This window comes from Bombus huntii, chromosome 1 (assembly GCF_024542735.1).
Source record: "Bombus huntii isolate Logan2020A chromosome 1, iyBomHunt1.1, whole genome shotgun sequence".
In the NCBI taxonomy this organism is placed as follows: Eukaryota; Metazoa; Arthropoda; class Insecta; order Hymenoptera; family Apidae; genus Bombus; species Bombus huntii.
Window position 1 is genome coordinate 8,603,199 of NC_066238.1, and position 25,376 is coordinate 8,628,574.

At 42.5% G+C, this 25,376-nt stretch overlaps 2 protein-coding genes across 3 annotated transcripts; both read right to left on the bottom strand.

Moving 5' to 3' along the window:
- Positions 1 to 1,420: 1,420 nt before the first annotated feature.
- On the bottom strand, positions 1,421 to 2,736 carry LOC126867867 (uncharacterized). Of its 2 annotated transcripts, XM_050622907.1 has the most exons (4): positions 2,615 to 2,690; positions 2,378 to 2,403; positions 2,059 to 2,312; positions 1,421 to 1,980 (listed from the first exon to the last, which is right to left on the bottom strand). In XM_050622907.1, exons 2-4 carry the CDS (start codon positions 2,399 to 2,401, stop codon positions 1,728 to 1,730), a joined length of 531 nt encoding a protein of 176 aa, XP_050478864.1. In that variant the 5' UTR covers positions 2,402 to 2,403; positions 2,615 to 2,690; the 3' UTR covers positions 1,421 to 1,727. The 2 variants fall into 2 exon arrangements, with proteins under 2 accessions (XP_050478864.1, XP_050478855.1); XM_050622898.1 differs by having other exon boundaries at positions 2,378 to 2,736.
- A 151-nt stretch (positions 2,737 to 2,887) lies between these two features.
- On the bottom strand, positions 2,888 to 11,694 carry LOC126867861 (uncharacterized). Its single transcript, XM_050622888.1, has 5 exons — positions 11,602 to 11,694; positions 11,165 to 11,257; positions 6,677 to 6,703; positions 5,435 to 5,592; positions 2,888 to 4,020 (listed from the first exon to the last, which is right to left on the bottom strand). Exons 1-5 carry the CDS (start codon positions 11,648 to 11,650, stop codon positions 3,736 to 3,738), a joined length of 612 nt encoding a protein of 203 aa, XP_050478845.1. The 5' UTR covers positions 11,651 to 11,694; the 3' UTR covers positions 2,888 to 3,735.
- Between the last annotated feature and the right edge of the window lie 13,682 nt (positions 11,695 to 25,376).

Genomic DNA, 25,376 nt, shown 5'->3' on the forward strand with positions numbered 1-25,376 from the left:
GTATATTAGAAATGAAAACCTATTTATACAAAGGTGCTCATGTAACACATTATTCCTAATGTGCCTGTTTTTATACAATTCTCATACGTAGATCTTAAAATCTATTCAGTAACTATAATACAATTTTAGTTCAAATATACGCGGACATTGAAAACTATATTATATCTTTTTATTGTATAATAGACAAGAAAATATGCAGACATTGGAATGTTTGAAAATATTCGTATTTACAATCCATAAAAAGTACTTCTATTTCAATAAAGGTAAATGGTCACAGATTGCTTGATTTGACTTGAATTTTCAAAAGATTTGAAACAAAGATAACAAGACATATTGTTTTGTTATTAATTAAAAAATATTTATTTTTATATTTTATTCGTAGTACATTATATTACTCCCACGTATCGAACTGCCAAACTACATAATTATGTAAAAAATCACTCGTTTTGTATTAATTAATATTTTCTTGTCAATGTATTAATTATATACTCTATAATACTTAAGTCATATGTATGTATACATATACATAAACGATGCACACAGGATGTCCTGCGACAAGTGCTGTTCGATGTAACTACTGAACAATAGGTGATAAGACAAGAATGTAAGACTTTTATCATCACTTTTTATGCAAAATGTCACCGTGAAAAAATTTTTATCTTCAAATTTTCAGGGTCATGCCTAGGTCATCTTTACTGTCTTAAGTGGCAGCATACATTTTTTCATACACTATTCAACATATTCTTTTAATTCTCTACAAAAGTATTAAGGTATTTGGGTTGAGAAATGATCAGGTTAAAAGATATTTTTACGTTAATGTTGTAAAACTTGTTGTATGAAGAACAAGGTAAACATAAATAGAAAAGTACGCATTGTTTATATTCGTCTCTCATACGATAAATTTTACAGCATTGAATGTTTAAAATATTTATGAAGTAGCCACAGCGTGACCTTGAAAAGTTAAAGGTAAAATTTGTATTCATATCGACATTTTACATAATGTCTGATGATAAAAGTCTCCTTGTATTTTGTCACCTGCCGTTCATTAGTTATATCAAACGGCACTTATCGTGGAACATCTGCTATATACATAGCATAAATACGATTAAAAGAATATTTCATTAAGATAAAACAGATAAGTAGTTTTTACGAGAGCGACGTTCTTTATATATACTACGATGTTAAAAATGAAAATCATGTCGTTCAAAAAATAGTAATTCAAAGATGTATATAATACAAGTGTCGTAAATTTTTTTTGTAGATAGATATATTTTCAACACTCAGAGTAGAAACCGTACTAAAATGTACTTTCGTTACGTATTTTTATACATACAAAACAACATAGAATTATCAAAAGATTTAACCTTAGCTTAGAATGTTCATTATCTTTATGGATAGTAGGAAGTAATGAAACAGCATGTGCCTCATACTTGCAGTGTTTATTAAATCACATAGATAATGTGTTAATATAGAAACTGCTTCTAAAATGTCTTTAAGCAATAATTTATTTAATATTCACATTTGCAGTGGCAGCTTAATACATATCATTTTAAATACATAGTTACATAATTTTTAGTACACTTTTTAACTCTACATATTTCAAACATAATTTCAATATAATAAACATTTAAGGGAAACATTACAATTTTATATTTAATTTCTTTTAACTCTTTGAAGAATATCGATACCACTTAAATATGAAAATTAAATAAATAAAACAACATATTTTATTCAGCTGTTGTTTTACTGCTATGGCTTACATCTGTATCCTTATCTTCATTAGCATTTTCTGCAGTTAATGATTTTGCTAATTCATACAAATACGAAGTATTTTTTCTGATTTCTTTCTCTAAATTTGATTTTTTTTCCTCCTTCTCTTTCATTAATTTTGTTCTCTCTGGATCTACAGGCTTCACAAGATCCTTACTAACTTTGTAAATAATGCTTGTACTATCTTCTAATTTAAAAACAAGCGTTATCCTGTTACAAAATATATAGATCAATTCATAAATCATGACCACATAATCGCCAGAATGTGTAAACAATTTTTACTCTTACTGTTCAACATCTAAACCTGTCTGTATCTTTTCTATCGTATCAAGAGAAATGTTGCACGATGCTGGCCACGGTACATATATTTCTGTTTGTGAATTTTTCTTTTTTCGTACTTCTAAATACAATAAATCCAAATTTTCATTGTATTTATAATCAACTTCCCAATATTTCTTTGTTTCACATAGTTCAATATAAACGTAAAACGTTGTACTTATTTTCACAGGATCGATGCAACCCAATTTTCCAATATTAAAATACTAATGGTATTAAAGCGAATTAGTTTCAAAACTACTGGTTTTGAAAATTATTTAAATACACTTACACTAGGATGGTATATATCGTACATGGCTAAGAAAAAATAATTCTCTTTAATAAAAGAAAGGAATATCTAACTAAATCCAATATAACCCCACATATTCCACTTTATTTGAAAATAGTCAATCGATAAAATCAATTCATATTTACACTTTAAGTATTTAAAAAGTATTTAGAAAATTTAGTATTTAGAAAAAGTAAAGCAAAATTTATCGAGCATATGCCTTAACTAACAAATCCTTACAATTTACAATGCAGAGTTCAATGCCTTCGTAAACATATTTGTCGTAAAACTACTCCATTGGTAATATGGTCGTAATAACTATTTAGCGACATCTGTTGATACGTAAGTTGAATGACTTTGGCAATGTAACTACGCGAAATCTAGCAGAGAACTCAGGAAGCTGTTAGTGAAACTAGTATCCGAGTACCCGAAGAGATGGCGCGTATATCGCTTATTAAATTCCATTGGACACTTGCAGTAAATCTAATAGGGAATACGAATTACGCATATAAGTATGTATGTGCAATTACAATTAGTCAAGTTATTATTTATTGTTATTCCAAACAATTATTTATACAATTCATTTAGAAAATCTACGATCAAATATTTAATATATTCATCGACAATACGAGAACACAGACGATATTGTAATTTCTATTCACTACGATTTAGGTACATCGACTGTATTCACATTCTTAATTGATAAAAGTATTTCACAAAAAATTGTGCGCAATACACCCTGTATGAATGAATCGTAATCTCGTTACCACAATTACGACAGAAACACGCTGATTTGGCTTTTGTGCAAAGAATGCATCGATAAACCTAAAGCATTGCTTCCAGGTATTAAATTAAGGCACTTACAAACTCTACAATAATAATTATATTAAAAAGTAGATCGTTTCTGTAACTTAAGAAAATGTCATTGGAAAATCATCACGGGAGTTATCTTTAAAAATGAATTCCTTTAAAACCCCTGTCGTATCAGATTAGTCGGATCGATAGGGCGAGTGATCTTTTTCCTGATTTTATACTTTCGTAGCTCCGAATAACATTCTTCCACAATCCACGAAAAGTTACTCCAAGCTCGTCCAACATTTAAGCTCGTCAATTACCATCATCGTTACTCTTTCCTCAAACAATTTGCTCTCAGTTTTTTTTTGAACATAATACGCTTCAGTAATTACAATTTGATCGATTAATCGGAGAGGAAGAAAGAGAGAGATAAAAATAGAGATAAAAATAGAGATAGATAAAAATTGTTACTTTAAAAGACCAGAAGGCAAGGTACACGGTGATTCAGTAGAGCCTCGGGCTTTCGCGATACCAAAGAAGGGAAGTTTCGCGATAAAATGTTTCTCCTAGAGTTGCGCGGATCCTCTCCACGCGGAGTCGAAACCACACGCGGTATCCGAGTCCGAGTCGTTGTTCTGCTGCGTCTTGGGCGCGGCGGAACTGACGGCTGTCGTGGAGATCGGTCGACGATGCATCGATTGACTCGACCGAGAAGCCTTGCCCTGAAGCAGTGGAGTGCTCGGTTGACTGGCAGCCTGATGATCTCGCGACGATCCAAAATCCTGCCCTCGTCGGCTTCTTCTCTTCTTGATGGGCGCGTACTTAGGCGGTGGCATCATCTTCTGCTCCAACTTCGTGGAAATTAGAAAAATTGTTTGTCAATCGTTAATAATCTTTCTCTGATGGCAGAATCACAACCCTTGGACGATATTGTACCAGCGTTTCGTCGGGTTAAGCATTGTAAGGCGATTCTACTATATTGGCTTGGCAACTAAGTGATTGCGGATTCTGTCATTAGGTGGTATTGACAAAATCCGCAATCACTTAGTTTCCAACGTACATACATAATAGTAGACAAAATAGTAGACAAAAGTTGAACAGTAGAAAAAAGTAAAGAATTTGCAGAATTCCGGAAAACTATCTACAACTTACATGGATAACTTAACTCAAGGTTATTAGAGAAAAATCAATTTCCTCGATTCTGGCGAATTGGCTTGGCAACTAAGTGATTGCGGATTTTGTCAATACCACCTAATGACAGAATCCGCAATCACTTAGTTGCCAAGCCAATAATATAGCAGAGAATATCATAAAGTAACACACGGTTTATGAAAATAGCTACAGAATCGAGGAAATTGATTTTTCTCTAATAACCTTAAGTTAAGTTACCCATGTAAGCTGTAGATAGTTTGCCGGAATTCTGCAAATTCTTTACTTTTTTCTACCGTTCAACTTTTGTCTATTATTTCGTCTACTATTATGTCTACTATTATGTATGTATGTTGGAAACTATGTGATTGCGGATTTTGTCAATACCACCTAATGACAGAATCCGCAATCACTTAATTATTGCTAACCCAATATCCCACCACTTACGTACGTTACTATTTTTATTATCTACAGGGTGGTTGGTAATTGGTGGTACAAGCGAAAAAAGAAGTCGAAAATATAGAATAAAAATTGTTTTTTTTAATTTTTCCATAGAGACAACGATCTACAGTGAGATGTTATAAAGAGTTATAAAGAGTTATAAAGTGCAGGCGTACCGAGCGAAAATTCAAAGTCGACTTTCTCGAAAACAAAGCCTCAAGCGAAAAATGTTTATTCTATATTTTCGACTTCTTTTTTCGCGTAGAATCTCCCCTTTTCATCGCTCGTACCACCAGTTACCAACCACCCTGTATATCGAATACTTGCGCGAGGGGAAGACAAGAACTATAAATGGAAAATTGTTATCGAAAGAATCAACCATCTCCTATGTAAAAAACGCGCGACTTGCAGATGAATCCAGTGTCATCCGAAAGAAGAGGACGATGGTCGCGCTTACACGGTAATTTCGTCTTCTTCTGCATGGAAAGCGAGCGTTAATATTAAACGAGTTGGCGATTCGTCGCGTAATATTCATAATATTCAGCGATGGAGGGGGCGGGGTACGATGGTGGCGAGCGCTCGTCCAAGGGTTGAATAATTATAGAGGGTTAAGGAAAGGAGGCCGGGTATCGGGTAATTTTCGAGAACGCGATCGTCCCTCTTTCTCTCTTCTACCTGCACATTATCCGCCGATCCCCAGCTCTTGTGTATCTTCTCGTGGTTGCTGCTGGCGCTGCTGCTAGTTGCCACACCCAGGAACTGGCTGAACGCTTCCGTCGTACGTTTCACGCGTACGTTCAGCGAGCCAATACGCAGGAAACCAAGATCTTTCTCTGCGTGTTCAATCAATCATCGTGTTACCACGTTGTAATCATCGCCGTTGCTAAACGCTTGCCGCGCGTATACGTTGCTCGTTGCGTTTAGCTGTTTCTAAATCACCGTTCCTAAGGGAACTGTACGTGCCACTGGCAAACGGAGCAACGCAAGTGCGCGTCTGTTGCACACGTTGCAACGCACTGCAACGTTTTACGTGTTTGAAATTTGGCTCGTGTCGCATGCATCTACCAGCGAAGGAGGCTAGGATCGAGTCCAAGGACGATCAAAGAGCGGAATTTATCTTCTGGACGAGGAAGTCTCTTGGTATCGTTAATTTATTGTTCGCGTTATAGTATCATTGGTTCATCGTCAATGGTGATCTACGGTGATTACAGGAAGTATTTGGCGCATCGTTGTATTTATTACAGCAATTTTACGCTGATTCGTTGGGACCAAGTAAACATTTCACGTTACGAAGACGAAAGGTAGAACCTGACGAAGAAACGCTTCATTGAAAGAGAAGGGCGTGTGCCAATACTTTTTGTAATCGTTGTAGACGGAATGGCGTTGGAGTAAGACGAGGTTATTGTTAACCAGGAGCAAGATTTTTGTGAGATACCTCAGAGGGCAATTGTTTCGAGATACGCAGACTTGTGCGAGGGATAGATGCGTCAGTTGTAAAGTGTAATTGTAGAAATTCGAGACTAGGAGTTCATCTATAAGAAAGGAGAAAATTGACGGAAGAAAGTAATCGAGCCTCTGCTATCATTTTTCGCGAGTTACGCTACGCGTATAAAGAAAGTCGAGCAACGCCAATTTTCTTCGTTTCGGTCATAGAATAATCCTGTGTCGGAGATCTATAAAGGTGTTTCGAAGTAGAAAGTGAAAATTCTACGTTACCAATACGGATCCTAATAATCTTTTCACTTTCCGTCTAAAGAATAATACTGCGAATAGAAACAAGTGGTAGTGTACCAGGTTTAGAGAAAAATGAAAAACCACTCTACCGAACACACTGTCTACTCCACAGATCGGCCCGACGCATGCACTAAACTATAGCTCCATTTAATTAGTGATCGTTCCATGCGTATTATTTCTTACCTGCATGCTTTTTCCTTGCTTTTATTTCTGAAATAAAATAGAAAATCATTTGAGACTGTCTCGTGGAGGCACGACGACGCGCGCGGTCGTCGATGAAGAGGAGTATCAAGGATTAGTAGACACGGAGTGATTATTAAATATTATCAGAAAGCCACTAAACGACCGAACGGAATTAGTCGTCGTGGTTAGAAAACGTTAGAACGACAGCTTGTGTTGTATTTGCTGGCTGTCGACGTTGGTTAATAACGGATGAAAGAGCTGCGGAGATGCTCAGTGCTTGGTAACCACATTGATCGATTAATATAATCGTTCAAAATTTCTAGACGAATCTATAAAAATTCTTAAAGAACACTCGAACAGTCGAAATTTCTTCTCGGATTAATACGTCAACTATCGTAGGAATAATCAGCGACCAACGATGTCGCAGTTGATCAAAAAAATTCAATTAAAGAAACTTTAGTATTCGTAAGATTTACGATAACTTTAACCAATTAACGCCACCTAACGTAGTATTACGTTTAACGTGATAAAGTAGCTCGTAAAATAGGCTGATCATTATCAGTAACAACGAATAAGAGAATTTATCGTACTCGTTCCAGTCAATAGCAAGCTCTTGAAATTCTTGTCTTCGTGGTTAATCGTAGAAAAATATACGAAATACGTAGGCAGTCAGCCTCTGTTACAACCTGCTACGACGCTACTAAGCACTGATCATCTAAAAACAAACTTCTTCCACGCAACCGAGCATCGAAGATGGATTCGCTCGTAAAACGATTAAACTCGTCTTTCATACTAGACGAGCAATCGAAACAGGACGGAGATACAACCGAGAGAGTTAATCTGGTTAAAAAGTAACTCGTGTCGCTTCGTATTCGCGCGCGAAGTCGATGTTTGCCGCGAAGTCGTGCGAGCACCTTCCGGCGCCACGGCGGGAAGTAGTCGATCTTCTCGCGTGTTTCATCGAACGGAAGATCGAAAGGGTGAGTGAACTCGCGCTGCATACGATTAACGTGTAATGATAGGACGTGTAACAAAGCGAATCTCTGTTAAAATAAAACTGACGATTATTCGATTGTCGAGATTTAGAGGTGCAACGCGCACGGAAAACGGATGTGAATGAAGGAAATCGGCAAATTTTCTCATGCTCGCGTACACATGCTTTACCATCAAACGCGTTGAACAGTGACAACAAAGAAAACACTGACGATTGTCGTTAGCCGACGATGTGGAACAGGTCTGAGTCGTTCTCGTCGCCTTGCGCGATCGCCGGAGAGCATAAGCGTGTAAATTGAACGAGATAAAATCGCGGCATTCAGGAACTGTTCGCATCGTCGGCTGACAGGGTTAAATCACATCGTTTCTACGGTGCTGGGAGTGTTTTCAGGTACTACTGCCACTTCGATTGATCGTTGAAACGTAATTTTCGTTCAAAGACAAATCGTTTGGAGACAACGTGAGGCGAGGATTTATGCTTGTTCACCAGTTTTATTTTCAGCCTTCTCGATACCACGTGCGTTGCGTCAAGCCTCGAGAGTATCGCAACACGAGAATACCACGCATCGATCGTTACACAAGTGTGATTTAATTACGTCGAGGCATTCGATGACAAGCGCAACGTTCAATTAATAGCAGCACGACATCGTTAAACAATAAATAAACGAGATAAACGAAATATTTACGCGTTCGCAAACAGCCACACTTCGCGACTTTATACGCGTTTACAGTTAAGTATACGTGTAAAGACATCACAAAAATATTCAGTGGTGTGCGATTCGTTGAAAAAAAAAAAAAAAGATTGAAGCGAAGTGTCACGAGTACTGGACGTACATGATTCCATTGGAATTTCGGGAATGAACGGGTCCACTGTTTGTCGGATACCGATCGAAATAGAGGAAAATGTAAGAGAGAAAGAAAAAAAAATATAATAAATAAAACAAAAGGATAGAGAAAAAAAGATGTCCGAGAGTCTTCTTCCTGTCGTAGACCGTCGAGGCATCTCGATGGCGCAGAGTGTTAAAAACGCGAAGTGGACCCGCGGATTCTCCGCGCAATACTCACGTCAGCGTCGACAAAAGTGACAGTCATACGTTACTCTAAGGTGCGGCTACTTTAATCTTGCGACACAAGCGCTTTACTACTTTAGCAGAGGTGTGCTTCTGAACTTGCCTGAGCGTAGCGGCAGCAGTAATCCCTACAACAGAAGAATACTTCCAGAGCCCCGATACTCACCGAGAACAGAGGACAGAGGAGCAGAGAACCCGAAACCATTTCCTGTCGTCTATTTCGATCGCGTGGTCGTCACACGGGATACCTGTACACCTTTTACTTTTTCTTTACAGAGGCAGGATTAACGTTTAGAAGCAAGCTGGAGATGCATGCCGTGAACTCGTGCTTACTGGTATGGAGGGTTAATTTCGATGAAAATTTCGGTGCTGGACGATGGAAAAGATTATAAAATTTTGGAATACGTGGTTATCGTTGGACGAAGGTTAGAAACAGAGGAGGAGATCGTTCGGTTAGTACGATCGTGTGATACAGCGTGATTCGATCGAACGAATTAGTTGAAATTTCGTTGGTTTATGTATAAGGTGGAGCTTTTGTAAGAAAAAAAAAAAAAAAAAAAAAAAAAGAAAAATATGTAAAAAGTTCTCGAATATACAGGAGTTCATTAAATTATTTTAGATGCGTGTAGATGATTTTATGGCACATGCTTATAGCGATTTGCTTTAATAAATGTGAAAGACGAATCCAATTTCTATTAATTCCCTGTTTTCGAATGATTTTGATTCGACAAAGAGGAAATGAGTTTGGATTTTAGATATTACGACACATGTCTGATCGTCATTGTGCGATATTCTTCGTCTCGATAAACTCTGTTACTACGAAAAGAATGAATTTGTTAAATGATTTGAGAAATGAGTTTGTTAGGAGGAAAGGACAGAATTCTACCAAGTATAGACCAAACGTATGTGCGTGTATGTCTGTGTAAATATCTTCGTTGGAGCAAGATTTATACGGATAGACAGAGAACAAAGTAGAAATTTAATTGTTTGTAATAAAGAAGGAGGAAGAACAAGGTGTATGGTCGATACAAACTAGTTAATGCCTCATGTAGATTACTCGCATGCTCCCTTGGAAAGAGTATGGAAACTAGGAAGCAAACGTCGCCGAGACACGGCAGGCGAATTCCTCGAGACGGACATGCGCGCGATCAAAAGAAAGCTGATAGTGAAAATAGAAGGCTTAGAAAACCAAGGCTGAACCAGAACCAAGCGCATGAAAGCAATGTAAACTGCGGTGTACCTGGTGCGGAAACCTGTAATTGCTCTATCGCGACGATTGAGCATCCGTATTTTATTACGTTGTATTTCTTCTCTCGTACGATATTTACTTAAATAAAATCGCGAATTGTCACGGATTATATGAATCAAGTTACAGCTTGAGGAAGTAATTGAAAGGTATTAAATTATGAACATCCTTCCAAGGAAAATTTCCTTCTTGTAAATTACAGTTTGTAATAACATACGTAAAACTAAATTCTAGATTATTTACGTTCTCTTAAAAAGAATACTCGCGTGTCTTAAATTACGTATCAATTTCTACGAACACTACAGGCCAAAAGTATAAATGCAGAACTCTTCGTTAAAATTTATTCCGATTCGTCAAGTAGCTGGATTAATTCGGATTAGATAAATTTCTCGAATCTAATACGAGCAAGACTCTATCGTAATAATATTCGCATAATCGAGATACTTTTAGCCCGTAACATACGCGCTATGGTTCAAACGATTTCTATAGCGAGAAGTATTTAATCGAATCGACAGAAACGCGGGTGCTGTTTAAAATACAATCGAAGCGAGCAGGGGAATCCTCGTTAGAGGGGATACTTTCCCCACCGGGTTCGAGTGTTTGCCTCTTAATGTTGCGTAACTTTAATCGCTTCTCGTTCGGGCGACAATATCTGCTCGTAGCATTGAAACGGCGCGGCACCGCGTCCCTCTCGTCCGACGCGTTTTCTCAGGCTCGCGATTAACGCGAAATTAATAGACCACCGATGTTAGCGTGATAACCGCAACGGAAAGGAAAGAGATCGACGACGATGATCATTCTCTCGGGTTTCAATGGTGAATAAAAGGAAAAGAATAAAAACGACGGAGAATAAAAAAGAAAAAAAAAAAAAAAAAGAAGGCGACTATAAAAGTACACGGACGGGGAGGTAATTTACTCGGTGATTTGCGTAAACGTTACGAGCTTCCCTTGCGCGAATATTATGAAACTCTGACGCGTCTCATTTACGGTGCCCGCCGATAACATCACTCGATCGTTTGCCTTGATAGTGTTCGCATTTACGAGTCAATTATTGCGCTTTTACGCGGATAATAAATTGTATTTATTCTTTTCTTTTTGCTCCATCTTGCTGCTGTCCCTTTTTTTTCTTTCCTTTGCATCGCTTTGAATTTCTTTGCTTCAAAGGAGCGCGGTACTTACTGCGGAAGGTGTCCTGACTGACAGCGGCCTCCTGGGAGACCAAGTATTGTCTGGCCTTCTTTCCGCTGTAGTCGCGTACCTCTTGGTTCGCACCTGTAAATATCGTGTGAAAACAGAATGGAAGAGATAATCGTGAAAACCGTACGATTCTTATACGCATCGGTCAAGAACATTTACTATAGAATGATTTGTTTTCCTAGGACTGCTATCGTAACGATAGCTTTCTAACGCATAACGCATTTAATTCTTGTCCATTTATCGTCAACTTTTTTTTGTACCAAGTGCAGCAATCGTTTCGTTCACACACAAGCGCAAAGATGCATCGGTTACGTCAGCAGCGTCGCTTACGCTTAATTACATAAGTAATTAAAAAAAACTACACGACATATGTGTCAATAGAAAGCGTTAATCCGCGATTCTCAACAATAAGAACTCACCGTACACCTGAACCAACAGATTGAAGATATTCTCGTGACCGAACTGCATCGCGATGTGCAACGGCGTGTATCCCTGCAAGAGTCGAATTACGAGTCAAGCTACGATTAACCAGCAACATTTTCCACATAACCAGAATCACGTAACGAGGATCCAGTTTTTACTTATTTGCGAGAGAAAAACTCGTGCGCACGCAACGAACTACGGGAAAACGGCTCTTCCATTGATGCGTTATCGCGGCGCGGCTATTTTCTCGCCATCGGGAACGCGATGGGAGGATGACGATGGAGAAAAAATGAGGTAAAGTCAAGATGGAGGGGCGAAGGAACGCGGAGACAATGAGGAATTAATGGCGTCGTATTATGAATATCATTCGGAGCGTGCGAATTCGCGTTTCCGCGACGCAACAATATTATCTCCGTGCCGTGCCGCGTGCGTGCACGAACGAGGAGATTGAAACGCGATGCCGGGAAAACGAACCTTGCGTGCGACAGACAGATTGGCATACGCATGAACTTTCCGACTTTCATCCGGCTGTTCGGCGTGGATCTCGCCGCTGCTCTCTGCGGTTTCAACGAATTCACCGTTATCTTGCAACATCGCTCGATAATCGTTCGCAGAATACGTCTCCCTGTACGAGTTTTTCTTTGCGACGGGGCTGTTTTCGAAGATCAGGGTAGGACGCGACGGTTGTCTTCAATATCTTTAGTTCTCCATAAAAATAAAACGACGTTTCACCTTTAAATCTTTCCGAAAAGAATTTTTATCTTGGAAAAGTTGAAAAAAGTTTCGCACATTTGACTTAGCGAATTATTAGATAATTTAGTATAGACGTTGACAAGTAATCTAGAATCTTTTCGAATTTCTTCAAAGCCTAGGGGTAGTAGAAGGTTAGGTTTGAATATAAACGATCCAGTTTGCCGACGTAGTATAGAAAAATATAGTTAGCTGGTAGCATGCATAATTGAACCATTGGTGTATTTTCCACCTTCAAACCAACAATTCAGAAGATGACTAAAAAACTCGAGTGGTGAAATTACTACAGACACTGCGAATACCTACCAGGTTTCTTATCATGGTTGCTATGTTACTTCGTAACTTGGATCGCTATAAAAGAACGGTAAACACCAGCGATTAACCCCAACCTACCGCAATACGCATCTCATTATCATCGAACAGGGAATGAAAGGAAAGGTGGAACAAAAGCGACCATCGCGTCCGTCACAAGAATTATACCACTCGTCCCACGACAATGTAATCCCTCATCGTGCTCTAATAACATGTTCTTCCATGGCCCTGCTCTACGACAGTATCACCATATCCCGATACACGCGCCACAGCCAATTACGATGCAAACGATACCGAATAAACGTCTTTCGCACCCTCGTGCGTCGCGACGCGACATAACGCGCGGAGAAAAGGTGCAACGGGAATAAAAGGAGTACGCGTATGCTACGTCCACAAGTATTCGGACACCTGGCGCAATTTTGCATGTTATATGCACAAAATGACAGTAACAACGAATACACTATAGAAAGTGCATCGATTTACTCGCGTGAAAATTAAAATTACTTAACAGCCACTTCCAAAAGTTAAGCTAATACGTATCGTGTAAGCGTTTTGTATAAACTGTATTATAAACTGCTGTTTAGTGTTAGCTGATATCCACTAATTGTATACGGTTGTCGCTGGGATAAGATCAAAGGAAAAAATCAGATTAAAGGGATTCATTCGAAACGTATCTGAAATATTTTCGCTAGACTGAAAACACCGGAACACTTACGGATGACAGTGTACGCGCGTGAAATGGCGCGTAGCGCGGAATCGATGGTACACGAAATTGTGTCGCGGTGGATGAAACATCGGAGGGACGTTATCTGGCAATTAGTATCGCGCGGAGGGCGGCAGGTGAAAGAGGGACCGCTTTTCCTCGGTCGCGCAGGAAACAGCTGCCACTTTTGATCCGCTTCTTCGCCTTTACAAAGATATTAACAATACTAGCTCGAAGATCGACGCGTAGCCGACTGGCCCGATCGCCATAACCCGTTTGACTAATGCGTGCCGGTATCGAGATAGCCGCACACGCACCCAATAACGCCTATAAATTAATAATTCAGTAGCTCGCCCTTAAGATTCCAATCTTTTGAATAATTTAGCAGGCGGACTGCGTGGCCCCGAACCGAGAAAGTACCTGCGAGGAAAATAGGAAGGTGGATGTACGTTGGAGGCAACTTTTCGTCTGACCAAAATCGCCCAGCATCTTAAAACTTGTTTCTATGCTGTCTTCTTTAGTTAAAATGCCCAATCTACCTCGAAATTGAAGAAAGTTAAAGTTTTCCCTCTTTTTTTTTTTTTTGCGTTTCTCGATCATGTTTTACTCAACTGTGTTTTTCCGACATTAAAATATATCGGTTTTATTCTAATGTTACGTCGAACATTCTCTTAAAATATTACAAATCTATTTCATTTGCTACTGTGAGAGCAAATGAATGAAATATAAAAATTCGAGAATCGCAGCAGATCCCTATGGATATTGAATTTAATCGACGATTTTGTATCGTCTCACTATCTTAATGATGGCTATATTGCAAAATCTAGTAACGGAGTCGTTGAGACGGAATGATATATATATGTAGTTGGATAAATCGAGTCATGAAAGAAAAATAAGTACAAGTAGTGTGATTGGTGCTGCAACGTTATTACGGCTAGAATCATGGACAGAAAATAACCGTGACACTTTCAGCCTTATAGTCTTATAGTTATTGGTACGCAACGATTATTATAAAAGACGGGTTTAATCACAATTTGGATAAAGGAAAACATGTCACGCGGACGAGGTTCAGGTTGAAAGAATTTCTCATCGGTGGAAGAAAGATCGATCGCGTCAGTCGTGGCGGGGATAAAAATTGCGCGACCTTGAAATATCGTATGCAAAGTGCAAACTCGCGACGGTGTCTCGGTGAACCGGTACTCACGAAAGCGAGCTACGAGCACGTACCGGCCGTTCACGATATACGCTTCGATAAGTGCGACAAATTGCGCGTAATTGTGTGCGTGCACCGGTCATTATCCGGTGGAAGTGAAAACGCGGACGATCCGCAAGAGTTGCGTAGACGATGCAACGAATCTGTGTACGCACAGCCTCTCTCATAACTTCGAAACAAGATTTAAATTGTCATCGTCCAATTTCGCGTCGTTTAAATTTCCAAGATTTTTCACTAAAATAGAGCTGCGACTAATATCCAGCAACGATTTCAGACTATTTGAAAAACCCGTATAAACCACTCTGCGCCCATACAGAGTCAGCAGTTAAAATAAACTGCGAAAACTTCGTTCGAACCATTCGATAAAGCGAACACCAGTTGCAACGTCGACAACGCGAGGAGCGATGTTTTCAAGTTACAAGCTGAACGAGACGACTAAAAAATTGAATCGACTCCCGAACGCGCCACCATAAACAGCCTCCCTGTATATACACTATATCTCTCTCAATATCGCATTCCGCAATAAACGCAGTGACAAATGCGTCGAAACCGCGATCATAGGCGAGCGCCGTTTTCGAGGCGAGAGCTGCAACCCTCGGGGGTGCAGAGGTTTTCGAAAGGGGTCGAAGCCGGCTGAACGAGAGAGAAAAAGAGAGAGACAGAGAGTTATTCGGTGGGCGCCGGCTCTAATTTATTTCACTTTAAAGTCCCCGCGTATAGGTGGGCGAAAGGCAGCGCGTTACAACGACGCCAGGAATAGAAAATGGCACGTATGGGGTAACTCGTTGGAGTCACCCTTTTTCCCCGACTCCAATAGCGTGCGACACGTGTGTCCTCGCGACAAGTGGCACGACACCCTCTGCCTTCACGCATGCTCACTCTCTCACCCTTTTCTATTTCGTTCATTCTCGTATACGCGCACCGTGGCTCACCCTTCTCCTCTTTATACTTTCGACGATATTTTAAAGTAGCATTGTCCCGACACGCGGAGTCACCGAGCCTCGAGACAATATCGCGTCGTCACCAGGCCCGTTTTCTCCCCCACGATCTCCACCTTCGCTTTCCAACCCTCTCGTCTTGTCTCGGTTACTCCAAAAGATTTCTTTTCGCGTTCCCGGACTCGTGTGTCTGCGCGTCCTCTTGCGCTAGGCAGAGTGTCGCCGTCCTTCTTCAGCGACAATCTTCGGGAACGGGACAGCTGCCGGCCACCAATATCACGCACGCGTATATCACCGTTGAGGATTTTCAATTTTAATATTTTCCTACATCGAGCCGCCTTTACGAGCAGCTAAATCATAACGGCCCGCCCTTGACGGCCGAGATTCCGACATTTTGTATTTCGACACCCTCGAATATTGGTTCCTATAACGCGGATCCCACCTTTTTTCTTCGCCTTTCTGTTCTCGCCGGCTGGTAGTCTCTCAGGTAGCCCCATTCTCCAGTCCTCGACTTCTTGGCTTTCCTGAGTTAATTTGTAGAGAAAATGTTACACGGTCGCAAACATCGACGGATGATTTTTTAAAGATCCCTTCACGGACTTCAGACGGTAGTGCCTGAGTTAACACGATTGCGGTGTAGAGCTGGATAAATCGGCAATCGATGCAACAATGCTTTTTCAATTGGAAAGTCTTCAGACTTTTATTAATAAAATTCGCTATAGATTTACTACTAAATAATCCCCGAGACCACGATGTTCATCAATAATACTCGAAGAAGTATATGCATTTTTATCTAGTGTTCAAGATTACTAAAAATAGAAAAAAGATTCGCGTGCATTTGGATGATCAAGCCTAGTCACTCACGACGACATTCATCATTAAGATTTCTCTGCGTCAGCTTTTATTAACTAAAGTAGTATACTCCTCTATATGATCTTCGATCTCGGGGTTCTACAGGATGCGTTCGAAATGGGTCACCCGGTGTACGCGACAGATTCCGCCGGTGTCTCGAAGGTCTACCAGTGGGATCGCCATTGTCGTTGTCTGTCGTACGCCTGCAAGGATGCAGGCGCCACACGGGCGGCTTACGGTCCCCGTGGGGAACGGGCACCGTTTTTTGCGGGGATTAAATGCGAGCCGATGCCGCGATAAGCCGTAGAAAACTGCGCTGGAAGCGGTACCGGTGACAGATTACGCTCGTGACTCCGATCCGCCGTGCGCCACGTAAGATCGCCGGTAACGTCTAACGTTCGACGTTCGGTCAATCGCGAGAAGAAATGTCTCCACGAATTTCGCCACCGGATAAGATACTGTGCCAAAAAACGATCAGTCGAGGGAGGAATTAAATTGGTCGTTACAACGAGTTTGATCTATTAAAAAATTTCTGTGTTCTTTGATGCAGGAGGGTTTGAAGTTACTTTTTGCAGAGATTTGGAACGAATTGATATATGCAAATGTCAGTCTTTTGATCTTTGAATTATTAATTGCAATACGAAGTCATTGGAACATAAATCTAAGAAACGTAGGATTACTTCAGAGTTTAGACGATGAGTGTTTAAGTCTCCAAACAGAGAAGTTTAGGTGTCTTTGTTTCGAATAGACACCTTCGAAGTTTATTAAAATTTAACTTCATTTACTTTCATCTCAACCAAAGTTCCTCGTAGCAATCACTCTGCTCCAATCTCTCTAAGAGAAATAGAAAATTCTTGTTACACTAGAACGACGAAGAAGCACAGTTGCTTTGATTCGAAACAGTTAGAGCAGAAGATGGGTAGGATATTACACAGCGCGAAATCGCGACGAGAAGGATACGCGACTTAAGAGTGCAGGGAGGCTGCCGGAGAGACTCGTCGTCGGTTCCCCACGGTTTTCCCTCTTTTTCATTTGCCAGAGCATTAAGCGGGCGAGGCGGCCGCTGGGATAAGCCGCAGAAAACTACGGCGAGAGTGGTGGCTGTGACAGATTACGCCGTGCGACACGATTCACCGTCTGCCGCTAAAGCCGCTGCTGGAAGGAAAAAAGAGCTAGCCGGATAGAGAATGGATCCATTCCGGAGTGGATTAGCCTGGGCCGACGTTGTTGGTACCTACACGAATACACGCGTATTTATTAAATCGAGCATTAATCCTTGAAAACAGAGATTCTGGTGTACTTCGACGGACACGGCTGGTGTTTTAAAAGAATCGAACCTACTTTCCAAGGATTCTCCCTGTTTCTCCCGTTCTCGCTATTGAGAGGTCCGCAGGAAAACTGATACAGGTTACAAAATCTTTGATTTCTTTCAAATTCTGTTACAAAAGTCTATATCGTCTCCAGCATTTTTCTATCCGTGCTATCAATTATCCGTACGAGACTATCTGTGGACTTAAAATAATTTCTTTAATTTGCAAGCTCTAAGGAATTCTGTAAAATTTCGAAACGAGAAACACGGGTCTCGACGACGGGAAAATAAACGAGCGTATCAAGTAACGAGCAGGCGGATACGCGAACGCGCTACGGAACTTCGAAAGATTCATTGTCGAACGAATATGATCGCGATTAGATGCGATCTGCAACCATTACGCCGCTAATCGGCTTAATTGAGGCTCTTCGTGAAGAGGGAAGGGAGAGAGGGAACGGGAAGAACCTTGTGCAGCACGTAACCGTTTCCTTGCGATAAACCTGTAAAATATTCTAGCCGATCTAAAGGCTTCCATTACCTCTAAATTGAATTTCGATGAATTTCATTACATCTTTTTCGCTGTACATAGTTGTTACATATTTCTATCTTCATCGGTCTGTTTAACTAGAACGTGTGCGGTAGTTCAGCGGTGTTTGTCGCGAGCCGCTAACGAGCAACCTTCTCTCCTCTTTCTCGTTCTTTCTCTCGTTTTCTCCGTGGGTTCGTCTCTTTTCTGCCCTCCTTCTTTGCCCCGCGAAGGGCGCTCCACCTTATATAAGTCTTATAAAGAGCAAAGCGGCGGACCACACACATCCGATCCTATCTGCAGTCTTCTCTCTGTGCGCTGCGCCTACCTTTCCCTCTCTTTCCTTCCTTTCTGCCACGGGGACAAACTCTGCGCCTTTCTGCCGGCACGAAGAGACACGCGGCGCTCGCAACCCGCTTAAATGCGCGTCCTACGCTCCTTTCGCACGCCGGCCACTTACAGATCACGGTAGATTCCAGAGCGATACTCTGCTCGCGATTTATTCTCAGCCAGCCTTGCCTCGCTTTTCTCTTTATCGATCTCGTTCTTTTTACCTCCCCGTTCGTCGTTATTATTTGCGCCACGCGCTGCTCGAGACACTCGCGGCAGGTGGTGAGAGACGTGGATGGATTTAGATTGCGGAAGGTTATGGAGAAAGTTTATTACTTTTCCTTTGACGTTTTCCATCGTCCACTGATCCTTGTTACGTGTCTTAGCGATTAGATTTTGGTATGTGGAATGTTCGCAACGAATTAAAATCGAAAAGTCGATAGTAAGACTTACCCCGTTCTGTGGATCGCAGATTGGCAGAGTATCCGGAAATAGAAGAAGACAAGATTAGAAGCGATCATCAAAGGTGCAGATGCGATAACACTTAAAATATTTGCTGAGTTGTAGGTATATAACTATCGAATAGCATTCTATAGATCGTAAGTTTATTCGCGATGACACCGTACGATACTAAAAAATCCATACGGACTCCTTATACGCCCACCTTTGCATAATATACCTTAAAAAAAGATATACTGCCGGGGAGCCTTTATGATCTGATCTAAGCATCTGACGCGATGAAACGGGCGAGAAGGACATTGTACGAATTTTAAATGAACTCTGAAGCTTAGAGATGAATCGCATTAGGGACAAAATTTATATCAAACCTTTGCGTCATTTATTTCAACAGAAACGTCAAATCTAAGACACCCATCAGAATTTTTATATAGAATTTTTCTTCGCTTAGAAAATTAACCGAACTCACCGAAGTCTCATTGACACTCTTGATATAATCCTTGTAGGTACCCGCGATCAGCTTCACGATGTTCTCGTCGCCGTGTTTGGCCGCCCAGTGCAACGCCGTCTGCAACATCATCAACAACATGAGATAATAGATCGTACAATCTACTCATACTGCGAAATAACATAACTCTGCGCACGGATTACACTTGCAGAGAAACGAGACAAAACGATTAGGAAAAGGAGAGACAGCGGAGAAGGAGGATGAACGTAAAATGGGGTGAACGTAAAAATACGCCAACGACGGAAATTTACGGGCCACGTCGCGAATATTTCGGAAAAATCGCGACGGTGGCCCGGTTGTAGACACGACGCGACCAGCTGTAGCGTATTTTCAGCCCGCGGGGCCCCGGTGAAATATTCGCGAATTAAGCAACGGCTCCCGGCCACGTCGACCGGAACGAGCTGGATGAATGGCGACGTCGGACAGCACTCGAGAGTAGAATGAGGTGGAGCACTTCGAGGGCAGTCGATCACCGGGCGCGAGCTCACGAGAGAGGGAAGGACACGGTGCGACGAAACTCGACTCACGAAGACCCGAACATCTCTAGAATCGTCGTCCGGGCTCGAATTACTCCGCGTGGATGTCGGGGCGAAAAAATTCTCCACCGGAACTGGCACGGACCGCTGGATTCTTGGCTGCGATTCAGATCGACGATATGGCTCGGTGGAAAATTTAAAGAACGTCAATCGATGGATCTTTTACATCTGACCGCTCTTGCACAATAATTTACCGTTATTTGTCATTTCCTTGCGAATAAAACGAACTTATAGAACTAACTCGTTTATTTCTTGAGAATTGAGTATTAACCGTGTACTTATGTAATAAAATTATGATATCGTCGACAAGTGGAGTCGATCAGTTTGACTTGTGAGAGGCTCGCTCATTTACGAACCGCAGCATATGTGAAATGAGACGGAGAGATGGCGAACCGTGAAGCGATCAGCGACATTGTCTTTCAATTAACTAGAAAGAGGATCATCCCGTATGAATGGTCAGAGAATTTACAGGGATGGAATTCATGGCCGAAACAAGAAGTCGAGGGAACGTTTTTCGCAAATTTTGTTTAAATCGTCCGTTTACGCTATGAGTGACACGCTGGACAAAAAGCGAGAGAGTTAGAAATAACCCGCGAGTAAAATGTAAAGAGCGCGTTTTTAAATCCAAAACAGCACGCGTCTACGAGCGGTTGAAGCGAACGCGGTCTCGTTTAAGCGTTGAGTTATATCCGGGCTGGCTTGCTTTGACATCGAGCCGTTCAAATGCCCGGCTATTTCCATATAGCGGGTTATTCCGACCAGCGGATTATTTCGAGCATATACGTTATTATTCTTTGCAAGTTAGCCGTGACGGCTCGTAAATTTAATGGCCGCGGGCAGGTCTCGCAAAAACGCGCAGACACGCGCGCGCCATTCGTCCGACCGCGCTTAAATGTCGCTGTCGCGTGGTACCTCGCGGTATCACGACGATCGCATGGCCCTGTCGATGGTCACTAAGCATTTAGCGTTTCCGTAAAACGTGTACGGGAGATAACAAAGTTATTTCACAAATAATTAGACTGCAGTGTTTCCAACGATTTTCACATAAAAAATATCCGTATAATCGATGACGCCATTCGCCTTTAAAAAAAATTGATCACGAATGAAAACACGAAGGCTTTGAAAGCACCTCCTGCAGATATCACGGATTGACCAGTGATATAGTACTGATTCTGAGTAGTGCATTACTAGATTCTGGTGCTTGTACTACTGAGAGCTTAGTACTGATCAATAGTCAGTAATGAATTACAGCTGGTGAATTACTGAGACTAGTTAGTGCTGGAACTAATAGTGGGTCCAAATAGTTATTGGAGAAATACTCACAATCGGTGGTATTGTGCGCTTCTTCGGAATTATATTTTTTAACAGATTCCAGCAGTTTTTTTCTGTAAGGGATATAATAAATTTGAAATAAAGGGAGGAAGAGAAGAAGCAAAAAGGAAAAATGAAGGAAAAAGGGAAAAAGAAACAAGATGTCCGTTGGCAAAACAACCAGGAAGAACCAGGATTATTCCGCACGGTCCAGCGTAGGGTGGCTGGTTCGCTAAGAGAGAAATATACGATCCGCGTCGGGGATATAAGCAAGCGTTCGCGGTGCTCCCAGGGACATGTATTTTAATTCCGTCAAGTCCGCGTCCCGGGGGTAGATTAAAAATAGTGTCCGGGTCTCCAGATTCGCACGCTGCCGTCATAGAAAGCCGGACGTCCACCTGATCCACACGGAGAGAGCCACTACCGCGGCTGGACCGTCTGCACCGCTACCAGAGACAACTTGCAGGCCACCTCATTAGCGGCGGAAAAACTCATCCTAACGAGGCTACGTACCTAATGACGAGAACCACGCGCGCGCTCTTTCGTGTATGCCTATTTACCCGATGTGGCTGTGTGTGTGGTTTTACGTGGCCACCGTTGCGCTGCCACGACCAACGTCACCCTATGCTCTACGTCTGTTCGTGAAAGCGTGTGGGTGACCGCGTCGTCCGTGCAGCCACGTGTGGGGTGCACCTTGTGCGCCCACTAGCCCTATATGCGCTGACTGCACGGCAAATTAACGAGCAACGCACCGAGAGGATATACGACCTCCTGCTTGATATTAGAGGCACGTGGCGCCAATACCGTTGCTCAGCCAGCAACCGCGAGGATCAAGAACTCCCTGATCGAAATCGAAATCGTAGCAGCACGATAAACGCGGCTGCTCAGTATGGTGGATATCGAAGAGCAATCTTCGCTTTGGTTCGTTAAATCGTGAATTGATTTGGGAAGGATACCACTGTGTACTTTAAATGATCTCGAAGTATTCAAGTTCAAGGAGGAGGGAAGCGAACCTGCTTTGTTAATTCGCTGTTGTTATTTTTACGAGTTATTGAATCTTGTTATCGAAATGTATAAGGTATTTGTACCTTGTACTCGCAGTGAGAGGAAAATACTAAGAGTTTTCTAAAATTATGCTTTCACCGATATACTGTCAAATGCAATTCCGTGGATCAGTCACCGGTATAAATAAAACGAAGATAAGAATTATTAACACTTCGTAATAGTTATCTCCTCTGTTCTCTTTCACTGAATATCCTATAACCAAGTAACGACAGGAAAACCAAAATATCGGCATCCCCTTAACGTAACAAACTCAACCACCCTGTGAACAACGCACGACATCGCCTACAGCGACAGAGATTCGAGGAAGACGGCACAATGAATCTCGTTTACACAGAGTATAAAGGAGCGTGTGGAGTGCTAATCAAGATTAGGATCGCAAACCAGACGACAGACGAGCGTGATCAGCGGTGGAGAAGCGAGAACGCGAGGACCAGCGGCAAACACGGTACCGCCTAATACGGTCCGGCGCGAAAGATGCAAGAATCCGGGAGAAATTACACGGCCGGGGAAACAAAATGAATTTTTACGGTAGCCCCGCAGCTCTCGGCCGTGAGAGAGGGGCCATCAGCGCGCGTTTCTCTACGAGCGCGTATATACCGCGTCGGCCGTCTACTTGCAGCCTGCTAACGAAGTTTTATGAAGCGCGATAGCGCCATACCTACGCCGTCTCGTGGACTTTGGCGCTCCTTAATTTGTGAATGCTACGCGCACACACTGTGTCGGCTGCCGCGAAAGAATGGTATGTCGGCCGACAACGTGATATATCTTCGGTCCTCTGCCCTGGACCTTCGTTGACCACCGCGCGCCATACCTATATACACGGTAGCCGTCGTCTTCGCGCTCTTTACCGGCGATTCCTGACTTGGAAATCCCTTGGCCGGCTGCCTTCGTCATGCGTGAGAACGTTCACCGTCGATCCTGACCCTCTCTTCTAGGTCTGGCAAGCGATTTGCGCTCCCCTTTGTTCCATCATCTTCCGCCAGCTCGTGCCACGTTTTTGCCTTATGTAGCTTTGTTTGCCGGATTAATGACGGGATTAATGCGTTGTTAATTGTAGGGGACGTTTCGTATGTCGTTTCGGTAGACTGAGCGTTTAGGGTCAGTTGTTAGAGATGGGAATAGTCTTCAGATTGAATCACGATCATGGGAGAAGCTCGTCAATGGCCATTAGTGATAGATCGATTTTGAACATAATATACAGTAGTTAATATCAAGTGAATTTGAACTTGTGCATCTGACACGCGATACCAGCCAGCATCTTGAACCCTCTGATCTTTGCGAAAGCATTCTGATCGGACGTTCGATTCGCAAGAGTCCAAACACCGTCTCGACGAATAGTTCCGGACATCCTTTGTCGATATCATAATCAAATCTCCGTCTGGATTAATTAGTACATCCCGGCGGTTTCCGCTGGGCTGACCGGTTGCACCGGTAGCGGCACGACAGAGTCGCCGGTTTTCGTGGGTCCCTGGTGTACCCACGGTCGATGTGTGTACACCACATGTGCACGAAAACTATGTAGCCGTGGGTATATAGTTGTCTCCTCGTGGGTACTGATTAAGCTAACCGGAGACTGCGGACGCTCGAAGGCACGGCGAGCGGCACGGAGAAGGCCTGTGCAGCAGCAGCAGCAGCAGCAGCAACAACGGCAGCCAGCTACCGCGGGCTCTGATGTATGCGAGCGATACAGATATCTCCGGGAAGGAATTTGCGTTGAATTAGCGTATAATCGGCGGGCCGATCTGCTCATACGGAATCCCGCGGCCCCGCTTACACGTGTCCCGAGAGCTGTATTCTCTGCGCGAACACAATATTTAGTGGCCGTCTCCTCAGCGTGGCCCTTTCCTCCCTTTTGCTCCCGTGGGACTCTGTCGCTGCCTGGTATGCGGACTCTCCTTAAAATCCGCGCCCGATCCCGGCCCAAATTTTTGCCTCCGTCGCGCCTCGTTCCCGCGACCTTCTCCAAGTCCGGCTACGTCAATTCGTGGCGCTTTGATTAAACCGCTACAATCGCCGCGATCGAAGACTTCCATATCAAGATGATACTCGGAAGCCCAAATTCTTCGCTCGCGACAGTCGAATGCGAGACTTCGCAACAGGCAAAAGATGTCGCAATTATAAGAAAAAGGGCGTTTTCGTTTGTGGTTTCTGAACATTTGTGTAATTAGATTGGAAAAAAATATCTCCATCCAAATGTATTCATCAAAGATACATCTATTTATTCATAGATAATTTTATTGCGCTTCGTGTAAGATCACCAGGATCCATACGAAGTTGCCGAGAGAACAGTTCGACGACATAAATCTCGTCCATAAAAAGAATTATGAAAATGCAAAAATATCTGCATATCTGAAGCAACATCGCTTAGGACAACCGTTTCTGCGAACATCTTCGACTCCCTTCCAAGATCTTTTAGAGAAATATCGGCCACGTATCAGGATACATAACGCATATAGTAGATCGCGACCGATCAAGATACAAATTGACGAAGTAGAAGAGGGATCTGAGCTGCGGTTTAACAGGCTTTGCCGCGAATAATCGGCTCGCAGAGATGTCTTTGTTTCCCCGGAATCGGGCAGGGTAAACAGATTCCGGCGAAGCGAGGACGGTTCTTAACTGCGGCGTTCATCTCGACATCGAGATTCGAGCGGGGGCAGGAAGCCGGTTCGGCGACCGAACCTCTCCTCGAACTCGTGGCCGCTCGCGGTGGGTCGTCCCGATCCTGGCGGCGATTCGATCTCTCGAAAGTCGATTCCAGGAAATCGAGGGAGACGTCGGGCGCGTGTCTTCCGATGGGAAGGTGGAGGAAGGAACGGAGTCGCCGGCGGATAAGGAAGGAAGAAAGAAGGAAAGGAGAGGAGAGGTAACGAGCCTCCGGTCACGTGTACGGCGTCGGGCGTCGAGATGTCAGATCTATCGGCGCGTGCTCGATGGCGCGTGTCCTCGCCTGTTGATCAGCCTC